A 27,920-nucleotide genomic window follows, 5' to 3' on the forward strand; every position below is an offset into this window, starting at 1 on the left:
TCAAAATGTAAAAATAAGGCGCAAACCATGGCGGATTAAACCTGTTAAGCCTATACATTAAACATATTCCTAAATTTTGTGTACTTACTTATGGATTTTATATGGAAATAAAAATAATAGATATATAAAATAGGAGAATATCATAGAGAACATAGAGATGATATATAATCATAAATAGGGTAATATGTATAAATTTGTTTACATACAAATTTGGTAAATCTTTCACTCTTGTAGTATATTTAGCTGTTTGTTGTAAGCAACCAAAAATAGTACGATTATTTAGTAAATATTAATTTTCTTCGTATCACATTTTTAGTTATATAAAACTAAAAAGTGATCCTTATTAAAATATTGCATGGTATTCTAAAATGGTATTACACTATAGTATAATATTATGATTCTAACAGTAGTGCACTCAACGAGAGATTCATTTACAAATTCCTCTTTGAGTAAAACTAGATATGAACTAGATGAATAGAATGACTACTTCGGTATCTAAAGCCATCAACCAAAGTTACGGAACCAGCGTAAACACTTGTGTAGCACGGGAAAATTATATATATTTTTAAATAATCAACCAAGCATAATCTACATTTGTAAACCATTCAAAAATAGTTTATTTAATGATTTTACAAAGTATTTTAAAAGTTAAATCATTGTTGTGTCAGTCTACAACTGGTAAACGGGTGTAATTTAGAGATATTCAGAACATTTAGGACGAGTTACGAAGCTATTATTCTAATCTAAATAAGGATTAACAGGTATTTTGGCTTTAAATATTGTTTTTAGAATATGTCTATTCTGTATATTTAGGTTACCCTTCAGTAATATACTTAGTACGAATCCCAACATTTGTGAATTTAATATTCACTGATTTGATAGAAAGACTTGTCACTATCTTGTCACTCAACGCGCTAACTAACGCTTAAATTACCTTGTAAATTATAGACTCGGCGTGGTTCGGTGTGTTCAGCATCTGGTTTTGGACACTATTTTGTCCGTGGCCCAATGTATTAATATTCATAGAGGTCATCCGAAACGACACAGACGAACTTGATCTCGAAGTTCATGGTGAAATACTGGAATTTTGTTAATTATTTCCTTTCCAAATCATCAGTTCAAAATAATATTTTGAAGAATTTTAAGTTTTCCGATTTTCTAATTTTAAATTACAAAGCATTATAATATCTATGGTGTGATTCTAAGGCCTAATTTATTTTATAAACTGTAAACTACAGTCGTAATTTTCAATTATGTCAAAGTTGGTTGCTACGTTGTCACGTAATCCTGATTTTATTCTTCTGATTTTTGGGTAAATCTGTTAATTCTTAAAAAGTTGATATGAAAAATCCATGTAATTAAAGTAGAAAATCGATACAGAACAAGAGTGTTTATTTCGATATAGCCCTCTTTTACAAACACGATGGATATTGAAAATTAAAGTTAAGAAATATTTTCTGAAATAAAGTTACAATAAGTAAATTATTTAAATATTCGATTAGTTATGTGAAAAAATGTTGTAAAACCTGATGAAATATCCTGGTTTTGTTTTCTGTGAATGAATAAGCATGTGATCTATTATTAGGATCACAATCAATATCTATCCATGTATTGTCATCTAATATTAATTAATGAAGTGAACACCCTAAATAAATGTAGCCTACCATCGACTTTAAAATACAATCTTTAAAATACCCACAAGGGGCTTAGTTTCAAGGATTGGTTCTATTTGATTACATTGGGAAATTAAACTCAATAATACATATAAAATATGTACACAAAAATATCAAATACAGTACTAACTTTCTATAGTTCGGCCGCTTAGAAAGCGACCTCCTCCAGCATTGGTTTAGCATTAGCGGGCATGTCGTTTTCTAAGCGGCCGAACTATAGCTTTTAAAACCATTGAAGTTTTTCAAATATTTTACTCAACATTGCAGCATTAACATTCATAAAATATTCCCGTTCACTTAAAAATAACTCAATTCTTCAATTGACCAAACTTACAAACCCTGCAAATACGTACAGTATTCAGCAGGTGAATTAAAAAATATCATATATTATTGTGGGAAAGCAGTTTTAAGGACCCATTTGTTGAAAATAAAGTACAAACAGTGTACTCTATTTACAGATCAACAACCCAATGCCCTTGACTTTAGTATTATTCAAAACCGGACTGTCAATGTGATTAAATTTCAGTCTCGAGTTGTACAAAAAACTACACAAAGTAGTTTTTTGGACCCTTGGATAACAAAGTATCAACTAGAAAGGACCATAATCTATTATTCTGTTTTCTCACTTTTGAACTTCGATCTATAACTTCTATAATTTATCGATTAACGTTGTTCGTTTTCAATATAAAAACAGTTATGCTATACAAATTTGATGTACGCAGTACGCATCTTTGTAGAATTTGTTAGTTTAAACTGAAAAGAATAGGTCAATAATATGAAAAATAAATTTCATCACACTGGCCAAAAAGTAACTTTTATAATCCTTGGCACTTTTGTGACCACAGTTTCTCCTCCGGCGTCAAACTTGAGTTATTAGCGAATTTCCCTATAGGGAAGTAGCTATTACCGTAGGTGGCACGGTAAGACCTAGACCTGGGACCGATTTATTTTTTCATTTTGATGTCCCCAGAGGCCAAAAACACCATTCGTTCAAATTTTTATATATGTATATATATATATATATATATATATATATATAGATTTATATATATATATATATATATATACGTCCGTGAACGCGATAACTTGAGTAATTTTGGTCCGATTTTGATGAAATTTGGTTTAAGGGTGTAAAGCGAGATAAACTTGAATGAGTTCGCGAACCAGCATGATCGGACCATGGGAACGGGGCTTTAGGGGGGGTTTTATGGGGTAAAAATTGGTTTTTCTCACTTTTGACCCTCAAAACACAAAATTTCCCAATTTCTTTTTAGACCTTTTTAAAGACCTTAAAAAAACAAATAATTTAGTATATAAAAGTATTTTTGTTCGATTATTAGTAACGGAGAAAATTAAAAAAATTGTAAATTTAAAATTCCCATGTTATTCTTATGGAGAATATTGTCAAATGTTGTAATTTGCTTGTTTATGGATATATTTTGATCAAACTTGGCAAATTTATTTATTTTGTACTAAGCTATCAATATTTTACTCAAAAACACACTTTATTAGGTTTCTTGTAGCAGCAAACCTAGGTACTCGTCAAACCTAATGTTATTAAAATATATTTAATTGAAAATCAATTCAGACAAATGGAAATTCGCTTAGTCGGCAGGTTTGCTGCGGCGGGGGTATTTTATAAAGCTATTGCACGTCTTATTAAGGACGTACTATTACGTTACTCTCATTTTAGTCAATCGTATATACTATTAAAATATTTAAATATTTCCGAAATGCTTTGAGCCAAACTCTCTTAAACATGTATTTTTAAGATTCTTAAAATTATTAAATTGATAGTCAAATATGGTTTTAAGCAGTGGTTTGGTTAATTATTTATAGAAAATTTTCACGTTAACTTTTTACTCCATGGAAAAATGTACAAGTTTTAAATTTACTGTATTCGAGTATGTGATGAATTTTCAATGAACATTCCTGTAAAGTTAATTTAATTATTGTTGAGATATTCAGAGAGGCTTAAAATAAACCAGAGATTTGATTTCGTCTATGTCAGTTATATGAAAACAGAAACTTTAAACAGTTTCTGTATTACTGATATTGATATACAATATTATTAATTGTCTGTTCTATTTGCTGTGATAATGAAGACCATATATCAGTTTCGTATCAATATACGCGTTTCATGTATCTATTTATCGATATTTAACCAATTAGCTAGAATTCCCAGAAGACCAATAATGAATTCAATCAATGAAACTGGAGTGATATTAGTAACACTAAAATCAATGGGTTTTGAGTGGTTAGCAGTTTGTAACTCGGTTTTCATTCGTCTCTCAAAAATGTGTGACGATATAACTTTAGTTAGAAATGATTTTAGCGAATTTACTTTACAAGCCATTACTATAGAATATATAATAAGCCATTACTGTAGATCTCATGGTGAGACGTAGACCCGGGACCGAGATATTGGTAAATAAATAAATAAATAATAAAATAAAATAAATTAATATTTATTTTAATAATTATTAAATATATTATATATATATATTATATATTATATTATATATATTATAATAATTATTATAATAATTAATAAATAAAATAAAATAAAAAAATAAATAAATAAATAAATAAATAAAATAAATAAATATATAAAGTATATTTATTTATATGGCTGTTAACAGAAATAACGCAAGTAAAAATCATCAGATTTCGATTAAATTTGGCATTTGTAAGATCGCGAACCAGCATGATCAAACCAGGAAAACTGGGGTTTGGAGACAAAAAATTTGCAATTTCTTCTCTGTTAAGTAAAAGAGTTAATTTAATGTATTAAAGTTATGTGCACTTAGGAGCATAGTTACGGATTGAATTCCAAAGAAAACTGTAAATATGATGTACTTATGTTTTATTTTGTTTATTTTATAGCACTATGTTATTTACATTTCACTGAAAAATACTTGATTTCCTTCCCTATAGCACCAAACCTAAGTAGTAATTAAACTAAATGTTATTTAAATAGAAAATACATGTGAGCCATTTAAGGAATATAATTTTAGTGACCATCAAATAATGTAAATATAAATTTGCCTAGTCTGCAGGTTTACTGCGGCGAGGGTATTAATATAACTAGTTCAGCATACGATCCATGAGACACATTACACGACTATATTCGAACCATGGAATTGAAAAGGTTTTCTGACTTTTGAAATTTGTTACAGTCCTACATGAGAAAATGTCTTTATGTAGGCCAATATTTCGATACACAAGGGGCAAGGGTGTGATTTGAACATTGTACTATTTCATTACATAAAATAGAGATTACAAAAAAATTCGCCTGACATAAAATTGTTTGCAGTTTCTCTGAAAATTCAATTTTCAGTATTTTTTTTTAGCACACAAGTACTGTATTTCAGATACTTGTAGTCAAGTGGAATTGTCTTGAGCATGGTGGATTTTTCGGTGCAAAGCTATGCCTATCTAAAGGAAGAAAATTTCCCTCCTCTTAGCTTTTGTCTCTTGAATAGATTTTAAATTATCGTCCTAGTACTGGCTGGTATTATTGTGAAAACAAAAATAGTTAACATAAAATGTAAATCATTAAAATCCATAAAATTGCCATTCTTTCGAAGGCAATACTGATAGCCGGAGACAATTTAATGTTTTCGATCCGTCCCGTACATATTTTTTCTGTATACATTTCTTGGGCATTTCCCCAAACAAAAATGACACGATAGTTTTACAAACTCATGCTGATATTATAATCGTCAAGCAAACGTTTTACATTTATTGAATAAAAGTGGGTTCTCATCAAACATTAAAGTCAAAATATGTCGCAGTACGAGAAGTCTACTTATATCCAAAGGCATAGTAACTGCATGACAAGTTGCTATGACAACTGTTGTTCCTAGATCGTTGCAGCAATGTGGACACATTGTCATCACCTTGGAGACAATAGACCAAGGTTTATCTGTTGCAAACCGATGCGGTTCTTATTGCATACACATGTTGTACTTGGTTACACATTACTTCCACCTTGACTATGAATACACTGTATTTACATAGATATTCCCGGTTCCGTTCTTTATATTGGATTATTGGGAACTTTTATATTAGTTTTAAAATGTATCATATTCAAGGACAGGTGCAAATAACACAAATTTTAAATTAACATAATAACATACGAGGTGTTAGCCCGTCCTACGTACGGGAATTCAGTAGTCAGTTAAAACCGTGTAAATTCAGATCAGCTAGTTTACACATATAAATACAAAGTTTCTTGCAGTTTTAATGTGAAAAATCATCTTGTAAGAAAATGTTGTGTGACCAAATATGTTTTAATTCCATAGAATAAGAAGTTCCATAGAATAAAGCCTATACGATATGCATTTTAAATGCGATAATTTTACAATAAAACAGCAATTCTGCAATTTTTACGATGTGTAAAGCGTTAAAGTGAGATTTGCAGCCGATTCGCACAGACGCACACTGATTATAAGTAGCCTACAGTAGAGAGAGTAATAGTCAATTGAGAAGTGTATAGACCTAGTCAACGATACCACCTTCCATAGCATACCTGCCTCTTCCATAATTATTATCACCACGATACAACTACTTCACAATTTCCAGTAGGTCTGAATAGAAACGACCTAAAATAAAACGATAGTATCCAATAAAATTCACAGTACACATAATTTAACTTTGGTGTCCTAACATCAAAAACTGCATTAATTGCTTAATAAATAAGCATAAACAAAGAAAAGTAAAAACAATAACAGTTTGTTTTGAAACAGCTGTTTGGTTCAAATAACATTCATTTGAAATAAAGAACTGGTCACATGTAGCAGGAATATAAAAAGTAAACACGCTAGTAAAGCTAATGACGTAATTGTCAATGTTTATTATCCATACCATTATCAGTTCTATCCTTGATAATTGCTCACCCTCATTGAATAAATGTACATCGTAATTTTTCATATTAGTTTATTTAAACTACAATATGTTCATAGTTAAAATAAAAGTGATATTTTCACGATTGGGGGCGCTGATATAGGCGCCCCCAAACGTAACCACAACTGAACACGATTTCATAAAAGGATGGTTTGTCTAATTGCAGTATCCTAGGTAAATGTTGACGTTGTGTTCAATGTATGTCATCCATCCGTTTATCTTTGTATAAAACCCGGCTGAGGTTATGGTGGTAATTTAAAATCGTGATTCCTGATTATTCTTGATCTTCTTTTTATGACATCAATATTTCCGGGCCTAATCCAAACAAAGTTAAAGCATGTTGTCCAAACAAACATTAATTGTAAACAAAAAGCTACCATGAAGAATCAAAATATGTAAACATTGTTATTTTTCTAATCTTTCCTTGAAGAGTGGAGCAGTAAAATAATTCGCATTTATCCTTTTTTATAAAGACTCGTGTACAGAGCCTCGATTTGTACTGTGGTTTAATTAATTTTGGTGAAAACTGTGGTTTAAACTGTAGTGTAATTATCTCTACTAATCTTACTTATTTCCTATAATCAATGACAAAAATAAAATAACCTCATAGTTCCATAGTTTATATTTAACCAGCTGTTAGTTAAAACAAATTATGTTGCTCTAAAACAAATCGAAGATTACAAAGATTGCTTTAAAAAATAATTCGAACATCCTACTATTTTACTATGTATATTTAATTAATCTGTCACCCTCTTACAGAAGAATTGAACGTATCAATGATTAGCATTACACATAGTATAAATAAGTCAACCCTAAGTATGTCTTTACATTTTTATCCAAATGCTGAATTTGTGACACAAAAGCTGAATGTTTACAGCTGTTATGTTAAGCAAATTATTTTATGCCAAAAGCTAGTTTAGAATCTTAGCGTCGGCTGCTAGACTTTTTAAAAATTAAAACTTAATTTCTGAAAAACTGGGACCCTAAACTAAAATTATGGCTTCGACATTCCCTAGTTCTCAAAATTATCTTTCTTTCAACACAAAAATCATGAAAATCCGTCGAGTGGTTGATTCAGAAACGTGAAATAAAAAAACACTGTTTCGTTTTAATATTATAGATGTGCTAAAATATTACCTATTAACGCTTGGCTAGGTAAATTTGCATTAAACGTAAGTGTGGTCAGCTATTTTCCCTCATCCTCGTCTATTGAAAAAGACACAAGGTATCCAAAAGGGTAATAATACACGCCTAATATTTTAATTTTGTGACAAATTTCTATTCCGAAACAGAATAAATCATAAAACTCGAACATTCTCTAATAATTGCTGTTTGTTGTTTGTAAAATAAGGCCTTTCAATTTATGTACAACTGGCTTTTGACGAGGATTTAACTGCTACTCGTGGTAGAGTTAGATCGTCCTCATAATTGACATAATTTCAAACAACTATGTTGATACCTGAAATAATGTGTGGACATTGGGGTTTCTTCTTGAAAAGAGATTGTCAACGTCTAAAATAAAAATAAAGTTATCAACTAAGATTGTGGCTCATGTTTGGCATTTTAGTCCAGGAATTCTTTGTACAAGGTTAGTTAACAATATTATTAATTTGTTCCAGATTATAGCATAGTGGAGCCCCGAAGAACCATGGCTGGCTGTCGGGTTGGCCCAATGCTAGTGCTACAGTTGGTAGTTTTAGCCACCTTGGGCATTGTATCTGCGATTCCTGGCTCGGTGGACTGGGACAACCATGGCTTCGTACATCCTCTACCCATCGCCTACCCGAGCTCCGACAACCCAGGGTGCAGAGAGGACAGTCTCCGACTGGAGGCTGCCTTGTGGAATCGCACACTCTGGGCTGAGCAAAGTAAGTTGGCAACAGTTAAAAAGTTAATATTTACTACCAGATACAAAGCGTGACTAGTGGCTCGAAAATGGGGTTTTGCTAATAAAGCTGCAAATATAATGGCTATACAAATATAATTAATTGAGTAGCTTAGCTATTATATTTTCTATATTAAGTCCTCGCTAGCCAGTTTTTCAACCAATTTAATGAACTAGCTGATGATAACTTCGTCTGTAGTGTAGGGTGTATATAAAAAACTATCAACCCATAAAACGGGCTCTATAACATTAACTTGACATTTGCATGTTAAAATTTAAACTATTACAACAATGTGAAGGAACCAAATATTACTTAGTAAACAATTGTGAAAACTAATTCAAAATATACCAATCATTTGCGATCTATTTTTACATATAAAATTCCAAAATCTATATTACTCGTATATTTTGCACATAAAAATTCACAAAGTGTTTAATAATGGTCAATATAACGTAATACCACTGTAATACACAATAGTAAATCATGCAAGTATAATTCCAGGTAAAATAGCTGTATTGTCTATTGAAATATGTAAATTGTAATGGGCAATTTTAATAGAACAGGCCAAATTGAAAAAGAAATAATTTGAAATGGACAAGTCATGCACAAGAAACATATCAATTTTAACAGTAATTCAAAATTGGATGAACTTATAAAATATTGGATGAATACAGTAATACAGTAGTTAGTTTCATAAACAGTTTAGGTCAATACCCTGATGTATTGTTACGTAAAAGCTGTTTATAGGATTAGTCACAACCGAAGAGTTATTAACTACCAAACAAGCGCTTCTGGCCGAGTCATCCAAACCAGTTCAAACAGTTATGATAACTCACTTAGTGGTTCTGCCACACTATCATTTTCACTTACCGTATATTACACGTTGACTGTGTTTATGGCTATGAGGTTCAATAAATCAAAGTTATTAAAGAGTGTAGTTATAGTTAGTAGAGTGTAGTTTCCAGGTAGTGCCTTTAAATTCTTTCAGTAAAAGAATAATTAAGATTTAACAGGCAATGACAGTTTGTATTGCCTGTGCCATTAGACATTGTATTTGTTTAAGATTTTTAGCCCAAAGAAGGAGAAATCCACGACCTTGTCCATCTAACGTCGAAACTTTGTTGGGTGCTACACACAATTGAAGGCCTAATGACAAATGACATCATGGTCAAGATCGAACTATTGTCTTTCAGCCTTTTAGGCGGATACTTTAAATAGTCTACCCAGACAATTACTTTGAATGGATTAGTTATCTAAAACAACAACACTTTTAGGAACACAAAGAAAAATAATGTGTATGATTTAATTGCTTACTTCCGTTCATTTGCCTTCTAAATGCTTAGTTGCCTAAACACGTGATAATTTATGATATTCTCTGTTTCTCAAATGAGTTTCAAAGTGTGAAGACTTAATAAAACTACGCACTTATGTATCCACAACAACGAGATGTATATACTTAGCTAGACATAAAACTATAGGTAGCATTGTAACGGCACTTAAAAAAAAAAATTGAGACGCTGTAAAATTTATTTTGTTGGCACCAACTAGGGGAATCCCCTATGCCCCTGGTTAAAATCTACTCAGTACAATGTACTTTAACCCTTAGTAGTCTATAAATGGCGACCAACGTCTCGCAGTTCTCTCATTCAGTGCTAACTTTAGTTGTATCTCTGGTGCACTGGTTGCATATATGTTTTCATGCATAACGTGTATAGGAAAGTACAAGTTAACAATCAAGAGCAAAGAAGGCACAGTTGTAAGGTAACAAAAGCAACTTTCTCGGTTCCCATTGGCTCCTCCGAACCACCAGAAAAGGATTCCTCTTTAAAACGAAAAAATTCTTTTTGGAATTCGCAAACACCCATCAGGATGTTACTTGATGACACGTTTCCTTAGAAAGTAATTTTGAAGAACGATGACAAGACTTGCCCACAGCATGACTGACGGTTTCTGTTTTACTCCGAACACAATCAAGAACGATTTCCCGTCCTTCACGTTTCGCACGAGACACCCGAGTTTAGCGTTACGACTATTAAACCTGGAACGGCAATCAAACCTGTTACAGAAAAAACCAGTTATTCACAGGCAGCTGCTCCGAATAGCTTGGGTGTCGTGGCCTTCGGTCTTCGGCTAAACTGGTTGACAACCGAGGCGGGGATCCTCATTTGCGGAAAAACGGAATTCTTTCGGACAAAAACCGATCCGGGTAAAGGTTGGTTTCCGTCTGCGCGAATCTTTTGGGGAGTCTTTGATGGTCGCTTGTTGGTTTGTTGGAAAATTTGACCTAATGTGTGACCTAATATTGACCTGAAAATTGAAATCCATTGTAAAAATTACAAAAGGGACTACAAAACTTAGATGTCTACGTTTTGTCTAGCTTATAGAATGTTTAGACTAACGAATGTAAGATTAAAAAAGGTAAATACATATTTTTAATTATATTACAGCTCAGGGGATAAAACATGGTTTTCAATGAATGTACGATTTTAAACAACCTTTAGGTGATTTCGCAGAATTTTTATTTCACCCTTATGTATCAATGATTTGTTTATGGTTTAGGTAAGACCCTTCTAAATCTTGAGACCAATGGTTGAAAAGTTTTGTTTTGTGTGACAAATACTACTCGTAAATATACACCAGTGACAATGTATAAAATTTTCTTTAAAGGGTACTGACCAAAACCTCACACTGTACCAATCTAACGTGAACTTGTTACATATAGCATCATAATAAATACCCCGATGTAAATTGTCAACTATGTTAGGGATAGTTCATTGTTGGGACCATATAAGAAACATTAGGAAGGCATGGAAGACGATTGACCGGCTACTCAGTTAGTCTTGCCTCTTGTTACCTAGTCTTTGGTAATACGTACAGTGAACATGTTCAAATATAAAAGAATTACAGTATTTAAATGCTACCGGTACATAAAAATCAAACCCTTTACATTGTGTATAAACATAATATATTCACGTCCTAACTTTGCCATAAAATACCACAATATTACGAATACATCAACTTGTTTGTCGATATAATCCTATACATTATATCGTAATAGAAATAACGCAGCCTCCCTAAATCCTGTGAATAATAATTTGATAGCTGTAAAAGTTTGAATATTGCAGACACCAAAAATGTCACAATGTTTTGCGACTCAATGGAACAGACGATAGATAGACGACTGGCTCAACTCAGGAAACGACCATTCAAGGCTGACCAGTTGTCAGAAATCTGCGTCTTCCAAATGTTTTTAATATTGAATTAATTACTGACATCGGTTCACTTAATGTCTCCAGTTTCTACGAAAGAGAAACGTTATACATTATAAAACTACGACTGTTGCCACTGTTGTTTTGAAAATGAACAGTGTGGCTTGTGATAGAAAGTATTTATTGTGGAGAAAGTATTCTTTTCGTCAACATTTTCGATTTAGGGTCATTTTAAGTGTGTTTTGATTTGGTTATGCTTTATGTTGGTCACCAGATTTAACTGTGACAGACTAGTTGATTAAATGAATACCTAAAAGCAATAAAATGCGTGTTGTGTGTCGCAAGACTCGAGTTGGAACCGCTGTGAGTGCTCAACAAAACGTCCTCGTCCAACGTTTGCTATTAAGATGAGAGGGATCCTTTCTGGACATTTTAGGAAGAGTTTTCGAACTGTCACAATGGCTATAGTTCAAGCTATCTCCGCTACAAAAACGAATTTTCGTTTACAATAAAGCACCATTATTTTTAGACACTTAGGAATAAGGGTTTTCTACTGGATGGAGAACTAAGTAAGTTCAATAGAGGAGGTATCAATGCCACTTGTATCTTCTTGAACCAAAGTCATTAATAATTTTTATTTCTGCAGTGTGGGACGCCTCCGCAAAGACAGCAGTAGGGCTCGTGACAGGTACCACGATCCAGATGGGCGACTTTGACGAATGCCTGGGGGTGAGGGCCCCGGTGGAGGCTCAGTACTGTCTGGTCACTTTGGACCTCGAGGTGCCCAAGGGACATGACACCCTGGACCCGGAGACCGAGGAGTATCCTCCCCAGGGATCCGCCTGGGACAAGATTTATGTAAGTGTGAAGTTCTGTGACAGGAGCTACGAACAGTAGGAGCTGCAATTGAAATTAATTGATTGATAACTTTTTCGATGTTATAATGGTCCAAGAAAAGTTACAACGAAACACACTTAGGGATGTACAATCGTTGACTTCTCTGTTGGACCGTATCGTCGAGCTGTTTTGAATGCTGGCGTTGATGTGACGATCGCAAATCTCCATCATCAGGATGCAAATGATGGATTCACTACAGTATTGGATTTGCGTATCCCTGATCATGGAAATTTGCTAACGTCTCCAAAACTTCGGCATTCAAATAGAGCTTGACGAAACGGTCAAACCCAGAAGTTAACGAGTATATCTTTTGTGGAACCAACCGTGAAAGACAACACTCCTTCATTGAAGCCACTGCCTAGGGATGTAAGTCCAGTTTTAAAAAAATCTTACAGAACTATAAGGTGTTTTTAACAGTATTCTCAAAGAAAAGCAAGGGCTTGTGCGGTAATTATTTAATTCAAACACTAAATGGTAGGAAGTTACTAGCAGTTATTCTCTCAAAAGCCAAAACTAGAAACTACTACTTGCGTTTAAAATATGAAGTTTGTAACACTACCGTAACCAAGCTCTGCCACTTCAAAAATCAGTAAACGATGAATTGTACAATCTTTGACACGGTTTGTTGACCTCGAATGGTTTATAACTATTTGTTCAGTAATTATACGCCCACTTTTGCGGTAAAAGTTATTCTAAACCTGTTAAAGACATGTCATGACACGATGATTGGCTAGTTGATGTAATTACTCTACAAAAAGTAGCAAACACTTAACGTTAGTATTTTCCTTGTGTAAGTTGAGGTTCATTAAGAAGAGATTTTCTATAGAGCCCCACCCCACTGACCTTCAAATAAAACTGACAATCAAATAGTTAATTATTGATTGAATAGATATTTACTATAGTATTACATACAAGAGGATGGCACGAGACAGACAAAAAAACACGACAATCCAAAAATCAAAAATATCTTATTTCAAAATTTTTTTAAATTAAAGTATAGAAATCCTGTATTATAAGTTGATTAAAATGAGCTTTGTTAATTTTTACAAGCAGGTACGCAACAAAGAGAAATCTACATTTAGACCTCTAAAATGAATATCAAGTTTTAGAGAAATGATTACTTGTGTTACCTTCTCAATCAGTGTTAACTAGTTCAATGAATATTTTGTTAACATTTAAATAATTTTACGAAACCAAATAAATCTCTTATGTAAGGTTTAGATTTTATTTCAACATCTTTCGCAGAATTTTTGTATGGATTAACCTTTGCAAATTATTTTATAATATTTTCTGTTTTAACTAAAACTATGACTGGAATATCAACTTTCGAACATGGAGATTCAATAATACTACTTCATTGCATAAAGTTTGCATGTTTCCGGGGACTACAATACCAAATTTGCTACAAAAGATCTTCGACTCAGACATTCATGTAATTTGTAATCCTCCAGGAAGTCATTGAGTGTTTGATGGCGTAACTCTAGAAGCCGAGCTTAGTATTGCACGAGGAAGCATATTTAAGGGCTGCAAGTTAGCGTAAAGCCTCTTGCAGCCTTTAATCTCTCAAGGCAAAGAGCAAAGAAAAATAAACTGCTGACAACCATCGGTCAAAGAAAGAAGAACACTTCTTTAAGAAGACAAGCTGGTTGTATTTCCATAGACGAATTTCCATAATAAATTTGGACAATGTAACAGGTATTTTCATTTTCATTAAATTGTTACAAACATGAATATAGTTTGCAAATTTGTCCCCAGTACGGTGGATCCAAGGCCAAGCAGCGTCTAGACCGTTTGAAAGTGGCTCTCTGCGTCCCCTCGTCGTGCACTCCCGACGACCTCCGGGTGTCCTTGACTCGGTACATCCAGGGGACCAACCAGAGTGTTGCCAGTGTGGCGGTGGAGGAGGGGGCGTGCTCCAGGGGGGATGATCCTGGGTATATGTTCACCTCTGGAGACATCGCTTTCTGGTAAGTTTGTACACCCAAAGAGAAGTAAGATACAGAGAAAAACTTCATTGGTATACTTAAACAGTGTCCAGCATTAGTCGCTGATGTATAGGGAAAATTCCAACACCACCTTCCTCTCCCTAATGTACCACATTGATCACTGTGAAGGAAGACACTTTGCGACAGGAATTTCCGCACAGTCCTCCTTGGGCTCTTCCATGCCCGGCACAAATACACGACAAGCCATAGGGTAAAGCGTACGGTCTTTCCATAAGCAAGTTTCCTTTGTACCTTACCTCACTGTGGTACACCTTTGATACAAATTTCTGCATCGGTGTTCGTATTGATGGAGCTGCGGATTGTGGTGGATTGTGGGAGCTTGATGGATTATTTGCAATTTTCATTATTGCTTGGATTTTCGTGAAGAACGTTCTTCACACTGCTCACCTGAAACATTTAATAATATTTCTACACTCTGTATTATGAAAACTGTCTTCTGACACTCCGTATACCTGGGGTAATCAGGTCAGTTCCAGATAGAGGGCCAGGAGACAGGTTATATTATACAGACTATAGTTATAAGATCGACCCTTTTAAATGGACACAAAACGCAGCTAGTTTATAACTTCATGATGGATAAGTTTAAATTTATTTATTATAGAACCTTTTTACTGATAGTCCAAATAGATATGATCTATATGTCAGTAAAACCAGGGAAATTACAGGACCATTTTAAGACCAAGGATAGCTAGATGCAGTGCCAAGGCTCTACCAAACCTTCAAAAAGTCCTCCAATTTTTTCAACCAGACACTATCCTAGTGTCTATAGAGGATCCATAGACTTTTAAATTTAACTTGTAATGTTTACAGTACAAATTCGTGTGAATATATAGAGTGGTTAAAGGAGACATATTTTGTTATACTGAGTGTATCTTTACAGTACTTTTCCTGTTAATACATGAAGTAAAACCATAAATAATAGTTTTTTGTGTAACTATTATGCGAAGTGGTACACTTTGCGCTCGCGTTACACATGATATTTTCCTACAGTTACTATAAAGCATATAAATAATTAGTCGGACGAAATGGGAAACGCAACGCTGCACTAGCTGATCGTAGACTTAGTATCTTTGTGCTATCAACTCTTTTTCAAGCTTACGCATAATCATGTGGCTAATAAAAGCACGCTGTGTTGTGTTACGGTTGGAATACCGGAGTTAGACAAAAACGAGTGCGGTAAACGTAAGTGCAGCAATTAGCTACTTTGCGTGCTAACTTTGCGTGCTACAACCAGTGCAAGGAAGTCCACTTTGTCAGATAACTATAGCAAAAGAAAATAGTTTTTGAAAAGAAATGCCAGATGATAGGGTCTATTTGTAAATGATGAAAAAGACCTGAAGAAACACAATTGCGACGATAATTGTGGGGCGTTGCACAGGTATGGTTTATATTAATATTTTAATACGCAATATTCAATGCGTCGTTTAGACACACATGATTGTTTTGGATGCAACCTTGAGCAGTGGGCGTGCGAAACCATTTTTCAAAACAACCGTGAAATAGTGATTGGTCTTCCTTGAGAAAGCGATTCCCTCACAATTCTAGACTGCTCATAAAATTACCTAACGCAATCGTATACAACTGCAGGTAGCGATACTTATAGTGTGGCTAACGTTTATTAATCTGTTACCAATGGTTATTCTACGCCATATTGTTGTTTATATGAATAATCCGAATATGTCAGAATTATGTCATTTACAACCCCAAATAATTATAATAATACAGGTAAAATGGAATGTAGTTATTTTGTTGTACTGGTAATGAAAAATATTGCAAAGTTTTGCTTTAAAATGTAAAAGAAAGCAGTATGGAACAGTTTGATTGACATTAAATTAAATTTCACCGTAGTCATAAAATGATGTAAATAAATTTTATTTCATTCGTTTACTTTCGCCCTGGAATTCTAAATGGATTCCTCATCACTTTTTAGTCATAAAATGATTTCAACGATTTAATTATCCAACGTCATTTATATGAAAGTAGGTCTTCTTAAACTGCGTTTTAATTACTCTTATTTGTAAATAATATAAAATAAGCTTTCAATATAAACGGTGGTGATTTTTGTTCTGTATCACGATTATAGTTTCAATTATGTTCTAATTGTTTTATCATGACGTCATATTATATGTTTACAGTGTCGTAATGCTGAGTGTGTTCATCGTAGTGACGTCAGCGACGGTTTACGATCTAGTCGTATACGAATACGACGGTCACTCACCTCCAGGTATGTAATGTATTCCAATTATAAAGTTAAATAATAATATCAATGATAGGGACCTTAATATTAACCTTAAAAATTTGAATGAATTGTGTTTTTGGCCTCTGGGGATATTAAAATGAAAAAGTAAATCGGTCCCGGGCCTAGGTCCTACCGTGCCACCTACGGTAATAGCTACTTCCTTACAGAGAAATTCGCTAAAAACAGCTTAAACACATGGGGATTATTTTAATAAATAGTAAAATTAAAGCAGTTGTATACAATAATTATCCAAATCCACATTTATTTTTATTTTTACATGATACTTTACTTTATTTTCAATCGGTTTCGTCAAAATGTAATATCCTAATCCAGACAATATTTATTAACAAAACAGAATAACAATGCAAATTCCAAAATATGTTTTACTGATGATTTCTTTTTAATGAAAAATAATTCCTTACTAGTATAATTAATAACTCAAATATGTTATTTTTCACCAACCCCACAGCCAACTACGTGCAGTGTTTGTCGGCGTACCGAGGACTTCGCAGTCTGCTGCGGAGGGACCAAGGAGTGGCGGAGTTAGACCTCTCCACACTCTACGGGGTTCACTCTTTCGCCTTCCTCTTCATAGTGCTCGGCCACCGCTTCGGGTCCTACATGTGTGCTCCTATCACAAACTATGAGGACGTGGAGTATGTAAGTAAACTATCGGGGGTATACATCTTCGGATTCAGGGGGGGTTATTGGAGTTGAGTTAAATGATACCCTGCTCTTATACAAGACCGTGGTGTTAGCAAGTGGCACCGTCACGCCGGCCGGCCTATTGCCATGCTCATACAGTATAAACAATTGTGTAAAGATAAACAGAGCGCAATCCATTACGAATGAGTGGTAGGCCGGGGCTGCGACGTTGTCACTTTTGTCTCACCGCGGTCTTGTATTAGAGGAGGCTGTGGTTAAACTCTCTATGATTATGATGTAGGCAAAATTACTTTTTTGGGGGCCTCACATCACCAGAAGCTAACAAGAACACATAGTATAGAATAACAAAGAAGAACAATTAAAGCTTAAAGAGTATCAAATGAGTATAAAAGAATGTTTTTATGTTTGGAATGTTTACACTGTAATGTTGGCAAAATTAATTGTTAATGCATTTTAGGAACCCCACATCACTAGAAAATACTCTAAGGGACATTTAAAGTTCCTCAATTTTACTAATGTTAAAATAAAGGTTGCTTGAGCCAGTTAAAATCAAGAGTGGGCTTTAGGTAGAAGTATATGTAATGTTGAAAACCTTTCTGTTCTATAAAATATGATTGGGGGCATAAAATAAAAATCTAATTAGTTGAGTGGTGCCACATAAATAGTTTGTTGACTTAGAAACTCTTTTCCCCATGCTCTATTATTTCCTCACATCTTTGTTTGCGTATTCATAGCTTTAAACAAAAGGTTACATGCAAATTCACTTTTTCAATTTTACCCCGTTTTTTTATTGATTAACAACCACCAGTTTTAAGGATTTTCTGTAGCTACACATTACAACTTTATGCCCAGAAAGGTATCTTTAATCACCATGTTTTCTTTGGAAATCGAATGGTGTGGCCTTTGGATTTCCTTAAAATGGCTTATGTGAGGGTCATATATCTAAACATGCTCACCTTCAAGCTCATCGGATGTACATTCTGACGCAACGTGTACTCTTCAAATTTCCTTGAAATGCTCAAGCCTGAGAGTTGGCATCTTGGGGACAAAATATTTAAACTGAAAAGCGTTTAATAACTGAAAACTTGGTTAGTTAACAATGACGCTGTTTTAATGACTCGTTTTAGTAAGATCTTCAAAGTTATGTCAAAATCTGTATAGATTTTTAAACGTTCATATTATTACATATGCAAAAAATCTGCTCTTAACTGGATCATCAATTTTCTTAGAATCCATAAATGACTATACTATAATTTATTAAGTTTGATGATTTGTTTATAAACTCTTAACGATTCTGGAAGCAATTAAAACTATTATATTTGCCCAAGGATTACCAACGGCGAGGGTTTAAAATCAAAACAACTCGCGATCTAGTTTAAAGAGTACACTCAAACTTGGGAAAGGGTTAAGTGTTTGTTTTCAAACTTGTTAAACATACTTTTGGTTTGTTTGGATCTGTTTGAGTAACCTTGACGATATATTTTATTTTATGAAAGGTGAATGAATAATAATTTCTTTTTGTAAAAAAATACAACCGACTTCAAACGCTCTAAAAAGAATGAAATAATTTCAATAAAGTAAACTTTTGTATTAGGCAAGCTCACGTATTTTAAGTCGGCGCGGCTCTATGATGATTTTTGATACAAAATTGAAAGAGGGTGTCCATATTGCAGGTGACTATCTAATATATAAAATTCTCGTGTCACAGTGTTTGTCTGCAAACTCCTCCGGAACGACTTCACCGATCGTTATGAAATTTGGTGTGTAAATTCTGTAGGTATGCGAATCGGACGTAAACTATTTCCCGTTTCGAAATTCTTAAAAGGGCTCCGCCCCAGTGGCTCTGGAGTTTCCCATGTTAACCTTATGAGAAATGGAATTAATGAATCTTAACAGCTGTTTCAATTAAACAAGTTGGTTCTGTTCTATGATGTTCAATAGCATTAAAGTTACAAGGATTACCAACAGGGTGCAGCACTATTATTTCTTTTACATTTATGACAACAGCTAATTTGCAACCAAAAGGTGAGTGAGCGTAGCGAACGAACTTCAACCTGGAGGCGAGTTAGCGTAGCGAACGAGCTAACCTGAAGGCAAGTGAGCGCAGCGAACGAGCTCCAACCTAAAGGTGAGTGAGCGTAGCGAACGAGCTCCAACCCAAAGGTGAGTGAGCGTAGCGAACGAACTTCAACCAGGACGTGATTGAGCGATGCGAACATCTAATCTGAAGGCAAGTGAGCGCAGCGAACGAGCTCCAACCTAAAGGTGAGTGAGCGTAGCGAACGAGCTCCAACCCAAAGGTGAGTGAGCGTAGCGAACGAACTTCAACCAGGACGTGATTGAGCGATGCGAACGAGATCATCTTGAAAATTAAACGTAACGGTACTTAAATTATAAATAGTCAAAGGCAAGACAACGTCTGCCGGGTTTTCCATCGGTCTGTCTTAGGGGAAACCTATAACTTAGGCGATACGAAGTTCGCCGGGTCAGCTAGTCTATATATATAATTCCGTAAGTCAAATTTTTGTAAAGAAATTGTGAGTGACTGGATGGCCGTAGAAGGATGGGAGGGGTCTTATTTTAAAGGTCTTGACGTGAATTTTGAGGGAAAACCATCCATTTTTCTTTTTTTTTTTACCATAAATTCACAACAGAATAAAACTTTTCCCATTAAAACAACATGGGGTTTAATTTGTTTACATCTTTTGAAATTAAAACAGCTGTGCCACAGATTTGAAAACAGTGATCAATACACGCATTTGGTTTACTTTTAGCCAGTCAATTATGAAATGTATACTATAATAAAACTGAAATATTGAAGATTAGTCGGAAAATTCTTTGTTTATATTTAAATCATATACTCAAGTTTCATTTTTTCATGCTTTTACGTTATTGTCGTGTTAAAGGAATAAACGACATAGAATAAATATTCTGTGTAAATAATCAAAGAGTCAAAATTAAATCTAACTTCTGTTTTGTTTTTATTTTTAAATCATATGTTCAAGTTTATTTTAAATGATGTTGTTTTCTTTATATTTCTACACATTTTAAGGTTAAGGTTGTGTAAATTTATACAACTAAAATAACCTATAAATGTTATTGGTTCTAAAATGGTGTATTTGCATTCCTTCGTAAGTAATTTTTTTAGTGCAGTGAATACAGTATACAACGTAGAGTAATCATATTCGATCATACTTTTATAAAATCACCAGGGATTCAAGATGTTTTAGTATGTAGGCTGCTGGATATATATTCTTTTCATTATAAGTACTGTAATTAATATGAACGCCAGGGGAATACCACAAAGGCGGGGAACTGTTCATAGGAATGACAGTGCGCGTAGGAGAGCAAGAGTAGATAATGACGAACTTAATCAAGATATGTTACAACCCCTTTTTAGGAGACCCATGGTAGACGAGAGAAATGTAAAGATCCATGATGCAGGATTACTGGACCAAGAGTGCATTCAATGTAGTGCTCTTCATTTTAGAGAAGAACTAACGAATAGGCTAATCATTTTATGACATGTTGCCATAACGGACTTATTCACCTTCCTCAGTCAAAAACTAATGTAGAACTTAGAAGTTTGTTTGAAGAGAGCCCACAACTGTATAAATTCATTCGACAATGCAACAGTGCGATGGCTTTTGCTTATTTTTCAGCCAGTAAGAAAGATATTCCAGGAAAAGGACCATACTGTTTCAAAATTCAAGGACAGATTTATCGTTCAATCTCAGATTTGCAGCCTCAACATGATGAAGACCCCATGTATGGCCAATTGTACATTATTGACACATCAACAGCAACAGAAATTCGTCAAAGGCGTCGAGAAAATAGTGACTTAAAACCTGAAATATTGTCAAAACTAGCTGAAATTCTATTAGAAAATCCATTTGCACAAATTTACAAAAGAGCTTCGGAAGAAATGGTTGTACAAGGTGACAGTGAATTAGAACTTAGGTTTGTAGACAGGATAAATATGGATCGCCGTAGGTATAATAAGCCTACTGCAGATGCAATTGCAGGCGTCTTCAATTCATCTGAATGCGAACCTCCAATGAATTTTTAAAATTCCAAACAGGGAAGCTTTTATTTATCCTCATTAACCACAAGACCAAAGCTACCTTAGTAAACCAGTATTTATTCACAAACAATGATATGTTTGCTGCCTTTTCATGTTAAACCACTGGAGTGATTCAAATTATTTATTGAAAATGACATCAACAAAAGCAAACAAAGAAGAACAACAAACTGGTTTTTACACAAAAGATATGGTGTAGGGATGCCTATTCAGACACATAGATAATGTTATTCTGAGTTTGTTTAAATACCGGTATTGCAAAAAGTTGTTTTACATTTGAGCTTTTTAGGGACTTATGTCCCTACAAGCCACTAGTCTATAACTAAAGGTGTTAATCTGCATGTGTTTTTCATAGTTATGCGTTAAGTGTTATTTTATTACCGTAATCAGAGATCGGCATTATAGTGGTATTAACGAGTATCTTTAAAAAGATTATAACGCATTTAAATGTTTCTAACTTTGAAAAGTAACGTTTTAATACTAAACTAGCTTCTTTTCCCTATCATAATATCAAACTAAATTATTTTCCTATTCATATAGAACATTTGTGTGTGTTATTTTCATAACGCATTTATTCTGAAGTAAACATAAAATACAAGAAAATATTTCCTTTAATATATAAACAAAGCAGTTCAGTATGTTTTTTATATATTTATGTTATCCAGCTACAATTTATTGATTTTCAAAATACACACACAATATTTAATTTCAATCATATTTGCAGTTTGAGCCGCGCCGACTTGAAATACGTGAGCTTGCCTAATACAAAAGTTTACTTTATTGAAATTATTTCATTCTTTTTAGAGCGTTTGAAGTCGGTTGTATTTTTTTACAAAAAGAAATTATTTCATGATTTTTAGTGACTGTATAATTTTTTATATATCAATCACTTGAGGTTTTTTGATAAGCAAAACTGTTTGAAACAATCAAAAGCTCCACAGAACAATAATTATTTTAAAACTGCTTGAGTCACCTGTTGAGGTTACATAATCATTGGTTATGAAAATAAACATTTTCAGATATTCCTTAAGAAAGAAAGAGTTGTCCATTACATTAGGCCTGATGAAAAACTAATTGTCTTTTCTAGATACATTGAAATGTCAGACATCATCGTTTCCTGCAATCGGTGTACTTTTACATTATAAAAAGAAATACAGTAACGTCTCAAGCCTTTTGGAACAATATGAAAGTTATTCCTCAGCTACCAGCACTAAACAATCTCTCAAAAGTGGAAAATTGGTCGTTAACACGTATAGTACCTTTGGAAAATATTATATGAAAGATTGGTTCAGCTAAAAGTGGTGTAAGTCATGTAGGGGGTTTTGTTTGATCAAGATATAGCCTAGTCGAAATTGCAAATCATCTTCCCCTAGGACTTTCCGAAGCAGGCATAATAGTACTGATATGATAATAGTAACTGGGTAGAGAATATTAATAAACATTCCACATCTGCAAATGCATGTTTAGTAATTAAAATATTTAACACTTTTAAGACAATTGACGATTATGCACTGTCACACTTCTTAGGTCGTGTAAGGAATAATTGCATTTAATTTATATTTAGACCTGTTTTACGAATGCTTTGGTTTTCACAATACACCTTTATTTGTCGATATCATACAGCTATTCACTGAAACATATATGTTTTTGTAAGTCAGAATATTCAATACTAAAAACAGAATTACTGTATACACAAATCAGGTCAAACGTTAAAATACATTTTCTATAGTAACTGTTCTATTTCTAATCCAAGAATATTAAACACACATCTTGTTTCAACAAACTCTATTTCAAAACTAAACCAATGTTTACAAAAACATGTTTACAAAAATCATCTGTCAACAAAAGATATTTAAACACAAATAAATCATATGAGTAGAAGAACAGACTTAATACAACAGTAACCAAAACAAAAAGCATTTTTCTCAATGTAATTAATTTAGGCTCCATGGCAAGAAATAGTTTATTGATCAATATGAAGCAACTGTTTCATGAAGAATTGTCTGTAGCTTCATTTAAATGGTTTCAACTAACAGCTGTAGGAATGTTATTTTTATTTATTGCCTTCTCTGCACAAATGTAAACAATCTGCACAAATGTAAACAAAATAAATGTTGAATATTTAAAGTTTTCAGAATTTTTCACCGAAACTAATATTATACTTAAACATAATATATAAGGTACCAAATAGAAACTCTCCTGGTTATTTTGGAGGTGGAACCACACTGATCGGTAAAAGAATCACAGAGAAATTGGTGAACATACATAGAAAAAAAAAAACATCGCCACAGACAAATTGAGAACCTCCTCCTTTTGTTGGTAGTGGGGAAGTCGGTTAAAAATGATTAAACACGTTTATTTTTAAGAATACAAAAATGTCATTATTTATAAATACTTTTTATGAATTCCAAAGCAATAAATAGAAAAAATAGAATGCTTTTTAATCAATACGTACTTAAAATTCCGAATCTAAACTAATGATTTAATATAATTTTAACTCTAGATGCGTTCTTAAAACACAAGGAACAATAATTATTGTATTGTGAGTTTGATTGAAGTACCCACCAATGATTAAGAATAAAATTTAAAACTTAAAATTTCAAGCTTTTATTACTTTATTTCTTAAGCATATTTTAAGCAATTAATTTAGTTTTCTTAACAACGGCAAAGTAGACGTTGTACATACAATGAAAAATTTTGTTACCCACTGTATTATTGAAATCTATTAAAACATAGAGATTTTACAGTCCCTCTCCTTCAACTCTTTTAATTTTAATTTTGGTCCTGTGTTTGACCTAAATTTTTTTTCATTCTAACATGGTCAGTTGTTTTTCTCTTGCCTAATCGTCAAGAACGTGTAATAACTTCAGTAAAACTTTGCAAAGAATTATTTAACCAGATTATCACAAATTTTCAGTTAAAAGCGTTTTTACTTACACTATTTTCCCTTAATCGCATTTCAATTCTCCAATCTTTCATATGAATAAAGACATTTCACTACTCTCTTCGCTTTGGATTTCCTCTCCTGCCGACTTTACAACATCCCGAATTTTCTGCTATAAACATTAAAAAAATATTTAAACCTTTTTTATTTTATTTAATATTTATATAGGCAAGCATGTTTCTTTAAAACCTTTTTTCTCGACCCATGTGCATGGCAGGGAAAATCTACGTATACTGTTAGAAAGATATTAGCCTGTAGCTTGGGGGGGGGGGGAAATAGAGAAGTTTGTACATTAATATTTTTGGTTGTGTCTTCGACCACTGGACGACCTCTAGTATATTTTATTTGAGGAAAGATCCAAACCTCCTTTGAACTATATTTCACTTCTTTCTCACCTTTGAACTGTTCACAGATGTTCCGGCACTACCTACTCTCCATGTGGACGGGTCATATGGATCTCTTCTGTGACGTATTTTTCTTCTTATCCGCATTTCTGTTGGGCGTAATTCTATCTCTGCAGTTGGACAAGAGTTACATCTCTCCGTTTAAAGTCTATTTGCACCGTCTAGTCAGGTAATAAAAGTTCAAAATATATTTGTACTTTACTAACCGCACATAGTCTAAATGTATGCGTCAGTTATACCATGCGTCCCTAAAGTCCCACCCCTGTTATTTTTTTTTATTAATAGAGATAAAATTATAATATTCAGGGATTGTTAATTTATAAAAAATGAAGTTTTTGGTGTATAAATGTAAAGTTCATAATAAAAGAAAAAGCTCAAAAGTGTTTTGTAGATAATTTAATTCATGGTCATGAAAATTCTTTGAAAACCTTGCTAGCTCTTACCGTTTTCAAGCTATAGCCGTAAAAAAAACACGATTTTCTCAAGAAGGAGGGGGAAATTAAAACTGTGAACTGCCATTACTTTTGATAGGATTGACGTAGAGACCTCTAGTTTGCACCCTTTTTTCTTTTATTATGACATTTACGATTATGTATAACTCGATACATTTGATTTACTTTTTGAAAATTTCTTCTTACCCCAAACCCCTTTGGGGGGGGGGTGAAAATTTACATACACCAAAAACTCCCCCTTTTGATCTTATAAACATTCCCTGAATATTCCAATTTTATCGCTATTAATAAAAACATAACAAGGGGTGGGACTTTTTTGGATACACGATATATTCGGTATTCAAATGATACCATTGACTAGAGATACACCACCAAAACATACCTTAAACCTCAAAAATTTAGTTTCCTCTCCAACATATTCATGACAAAAAGTTATCTCTCTTTGTCTAAACTCAAAATTTCTCAAATCAAATCTTGTAGTGTTTTGTCCTAATCTAAGTGTTTTGACTACACTACGTTTCAGCAGGAAATAAAAATCCCGTTTTCAAGTGACTAACTATTATTAATGTACATACCTAACTACTCGACCAAACCTAACCTACCTAATGTTTTTCTCCAACCATAGATTACATTTGATATAGGCCTATTACCTAACCTAAAATGTATACAAAACACAAAAAACCTAAAAATAAACACAAGTATACACACAACGTAACTAAAACCAAACACAACTACACTTATCACTCCAAAGCCTCCAAACTGGAAAATCCCCACAACTTGCGGACAACACCACTTGAATACGCCACACGAAACCCAACCTACACCTTGAAAACGGAATGAGTTTCCTCACCCCCAGAAACGTAGCGTTAAAAACTTAGCATAGGAGAAGTCCATAAACTGAAATACAACATATTCTTGCAGGCTAGTCCCCGCTTACGCCACAGTTATATTCTTCTACGCCACTGTATATTACAAGATCGGCAGTGGCCCCTTGTGGAACGCTGTAGTGCGAAGAGAAAAAGACCAGTGCAGTCAGTATTGGTGGGTGAACCTGCTCTTCCTTAACAACTACCTTGGAGGTGACAAAATGGTGAGCTCATAAACACCAAGTTCAACTTTTGTGCCATAGGAATTGAAACTTCATTAGTGCTGGTTTAGGCATATCTGGACCAGATCATGTTTAGGTTCAGGTCACTGACTTTTTGTGTGTAGTTTTATTCACTTACTTCTATAACGACAATACAGAAACTATTCAGATGTAAAGTAATGTATACTACATTACCATAAATATATACCCAACGTAATTATGTACAAGTAATTGTAATTCCTTTTGACAAAACTGGGTAGAGCCTTTTTTAAAACAACCAAATTTATTTTAAGTATGGGCAGTGTGTTTTGTTGTTGTAGAGTGAGGGCTGAAGTCTTGGTTTTTAATAGCATAGATTTAGGTAATTTTTGAACATTTTGAGTCAGGCAATTATTTTTTATCAATGGATGTGTGGATTATAATTTTAACTAATTAAAACTTCGAACAGAAATCAATAACTTTCCCCTAAAAAGTAAACAATGTATTTAACTATAAACATTTTACATTGTCCAAATGTTTTTCTGTAGAATTTATATGATGTAATTTTAACCCCAAACCCTCTAGTTAATTTTGCACAATTGGATATTTATATTTGTTTATTATTAACAAACAATAACTTGTCGAACCTTGTTTTACGATGTTGTTGTGTTTGTTTTAAACACAGAAACAGTGTTTTGTAACGGCGTTTGATAGAATCATTTGAATTGCAAATGTTTGATTTCGCTGTAAACGCCGGTAGCAACTTTTGGTAGCTCGGTCACTAACAAAAACAATAATATACGATGCAACTTCAAAAGGCCTGCTTGAGTTTGCCGAGTATGCCAAATATTTGTTGTTTGTGAACAGGAAATTAATTGAGCAAAACAGTACATTACAAAGGTCTGAATACAAGGGGTTATAATTGGGATAGTTATGGAAAAGTGTTTGACGTCATAATCAAAATACAATATTATGTACATGTTCACTATATACAGTAGATGTAGTTTAGGTTAAACAAATAACAGTGTCAATAGGGATTCAATGACATTCTTGGAAAATATGATTGGGAATCTAAATAGATACAGAACAAAGTAAACCAACCAAGGAACCAAGGAAACCCGGGTTTAAAGATATCCCAACCTTATTTCACTTTATTTTACTAATACCCTCCCAACGTCTCTTGCCGTGTGAAGAAGTATATCAATTTCTTTTAGCAAAGTGTTTGTTTTTCTGTTCTCAGTGCCTACTCCAGTCCTGGTACATCGCCTGCGACTTCCAGCTGTTCGTGGGTGGAACACTGCTGCTGCTGCTGCTAAACAGAAGACCGCTGCTGGGTCTACCACTGTCTGCTGTGCTGCTAGCAGTCGGTCTAGCAGCACCGTTCCTGGGCACATACCTGTATAACAGGCCTGCCCTGCTTACCTTCTACAAGGGGTGAGCATGACAAGACACGTGGTAGTGGTGTAGTGCAGGGTCTAGGTCCCAAATG

General features: G+C 33.7%; 1 protein-coding gene across 2 annotated transcripts in view; it reads left to right on the plus strand.

Annotated features, from left to right (window-relative positions):
• Positions 1 to 27,920, plus strand: part of LOC128986617 (nose resistant to fluoxetine protein 6-like) — a 42,894-nt gene that overhangs the window by 638 nt on the left and 14,336 nt on the right. For both annotated transcript variants that reach the window (XM_054407071.1, XM_054407072.1), the window contains exons 2-9: positions 8,201 to 8,449; positions 12,323 to 12,534; positions 14,329 to 14,540; positions 16,715 to 16,803; positions 17,288 to 17,478; positions 24,922 to 25,082; positions 26,287 to 26,455; positions 27,672 to 27,865. In XM_054407071.1, coding sequence (XP_054263046.1) covers positions 8,230 to 8,449; positions 12,323 to 12,534; positions 14,329 to 14,540; positions 16,715 to 16,803; positions 17,288 to 17,478; positions 24,922 to 25,082; positions 26,287 to 26,455; positions 27,672 to 27,865 — 1,448 coding nt within the window. In that variant the 5' untranslated portion in view covers positions 8,201 to 8,229. The remainder of the gene's footprint in view (positions 1 to 8,200; positions 8,450 to 12,322; positions 12,535 to 14,328; positions 14,541 to 16,714; positions 16,804 to 17,287; positions 17,479 to 24,921; positions 25,083 to 26,286; positions 26,456 to 27,671; positions 27,866 to 27,920) is intronic.

Source organism: Macrosteles quadrilineatus, unplaced genomic scaffold (genome assembly GCF_028750875.1).
Source record: "Macrosteles quadrilineatus isolate MER2022 unplaced genomic scaffold, UCM_ALF_1.0 Scaffold_2__2_contigs__length_208266976, whole genome shotgun sequence".
NCBI classification, from domain to species: domain Eukaryota; kingdom Metazoa; phylum Arthropoda; class Insecta; order Hemiptera; family Cicadellidae; genus Macrosteles; species Macrosteles quadrilineatus.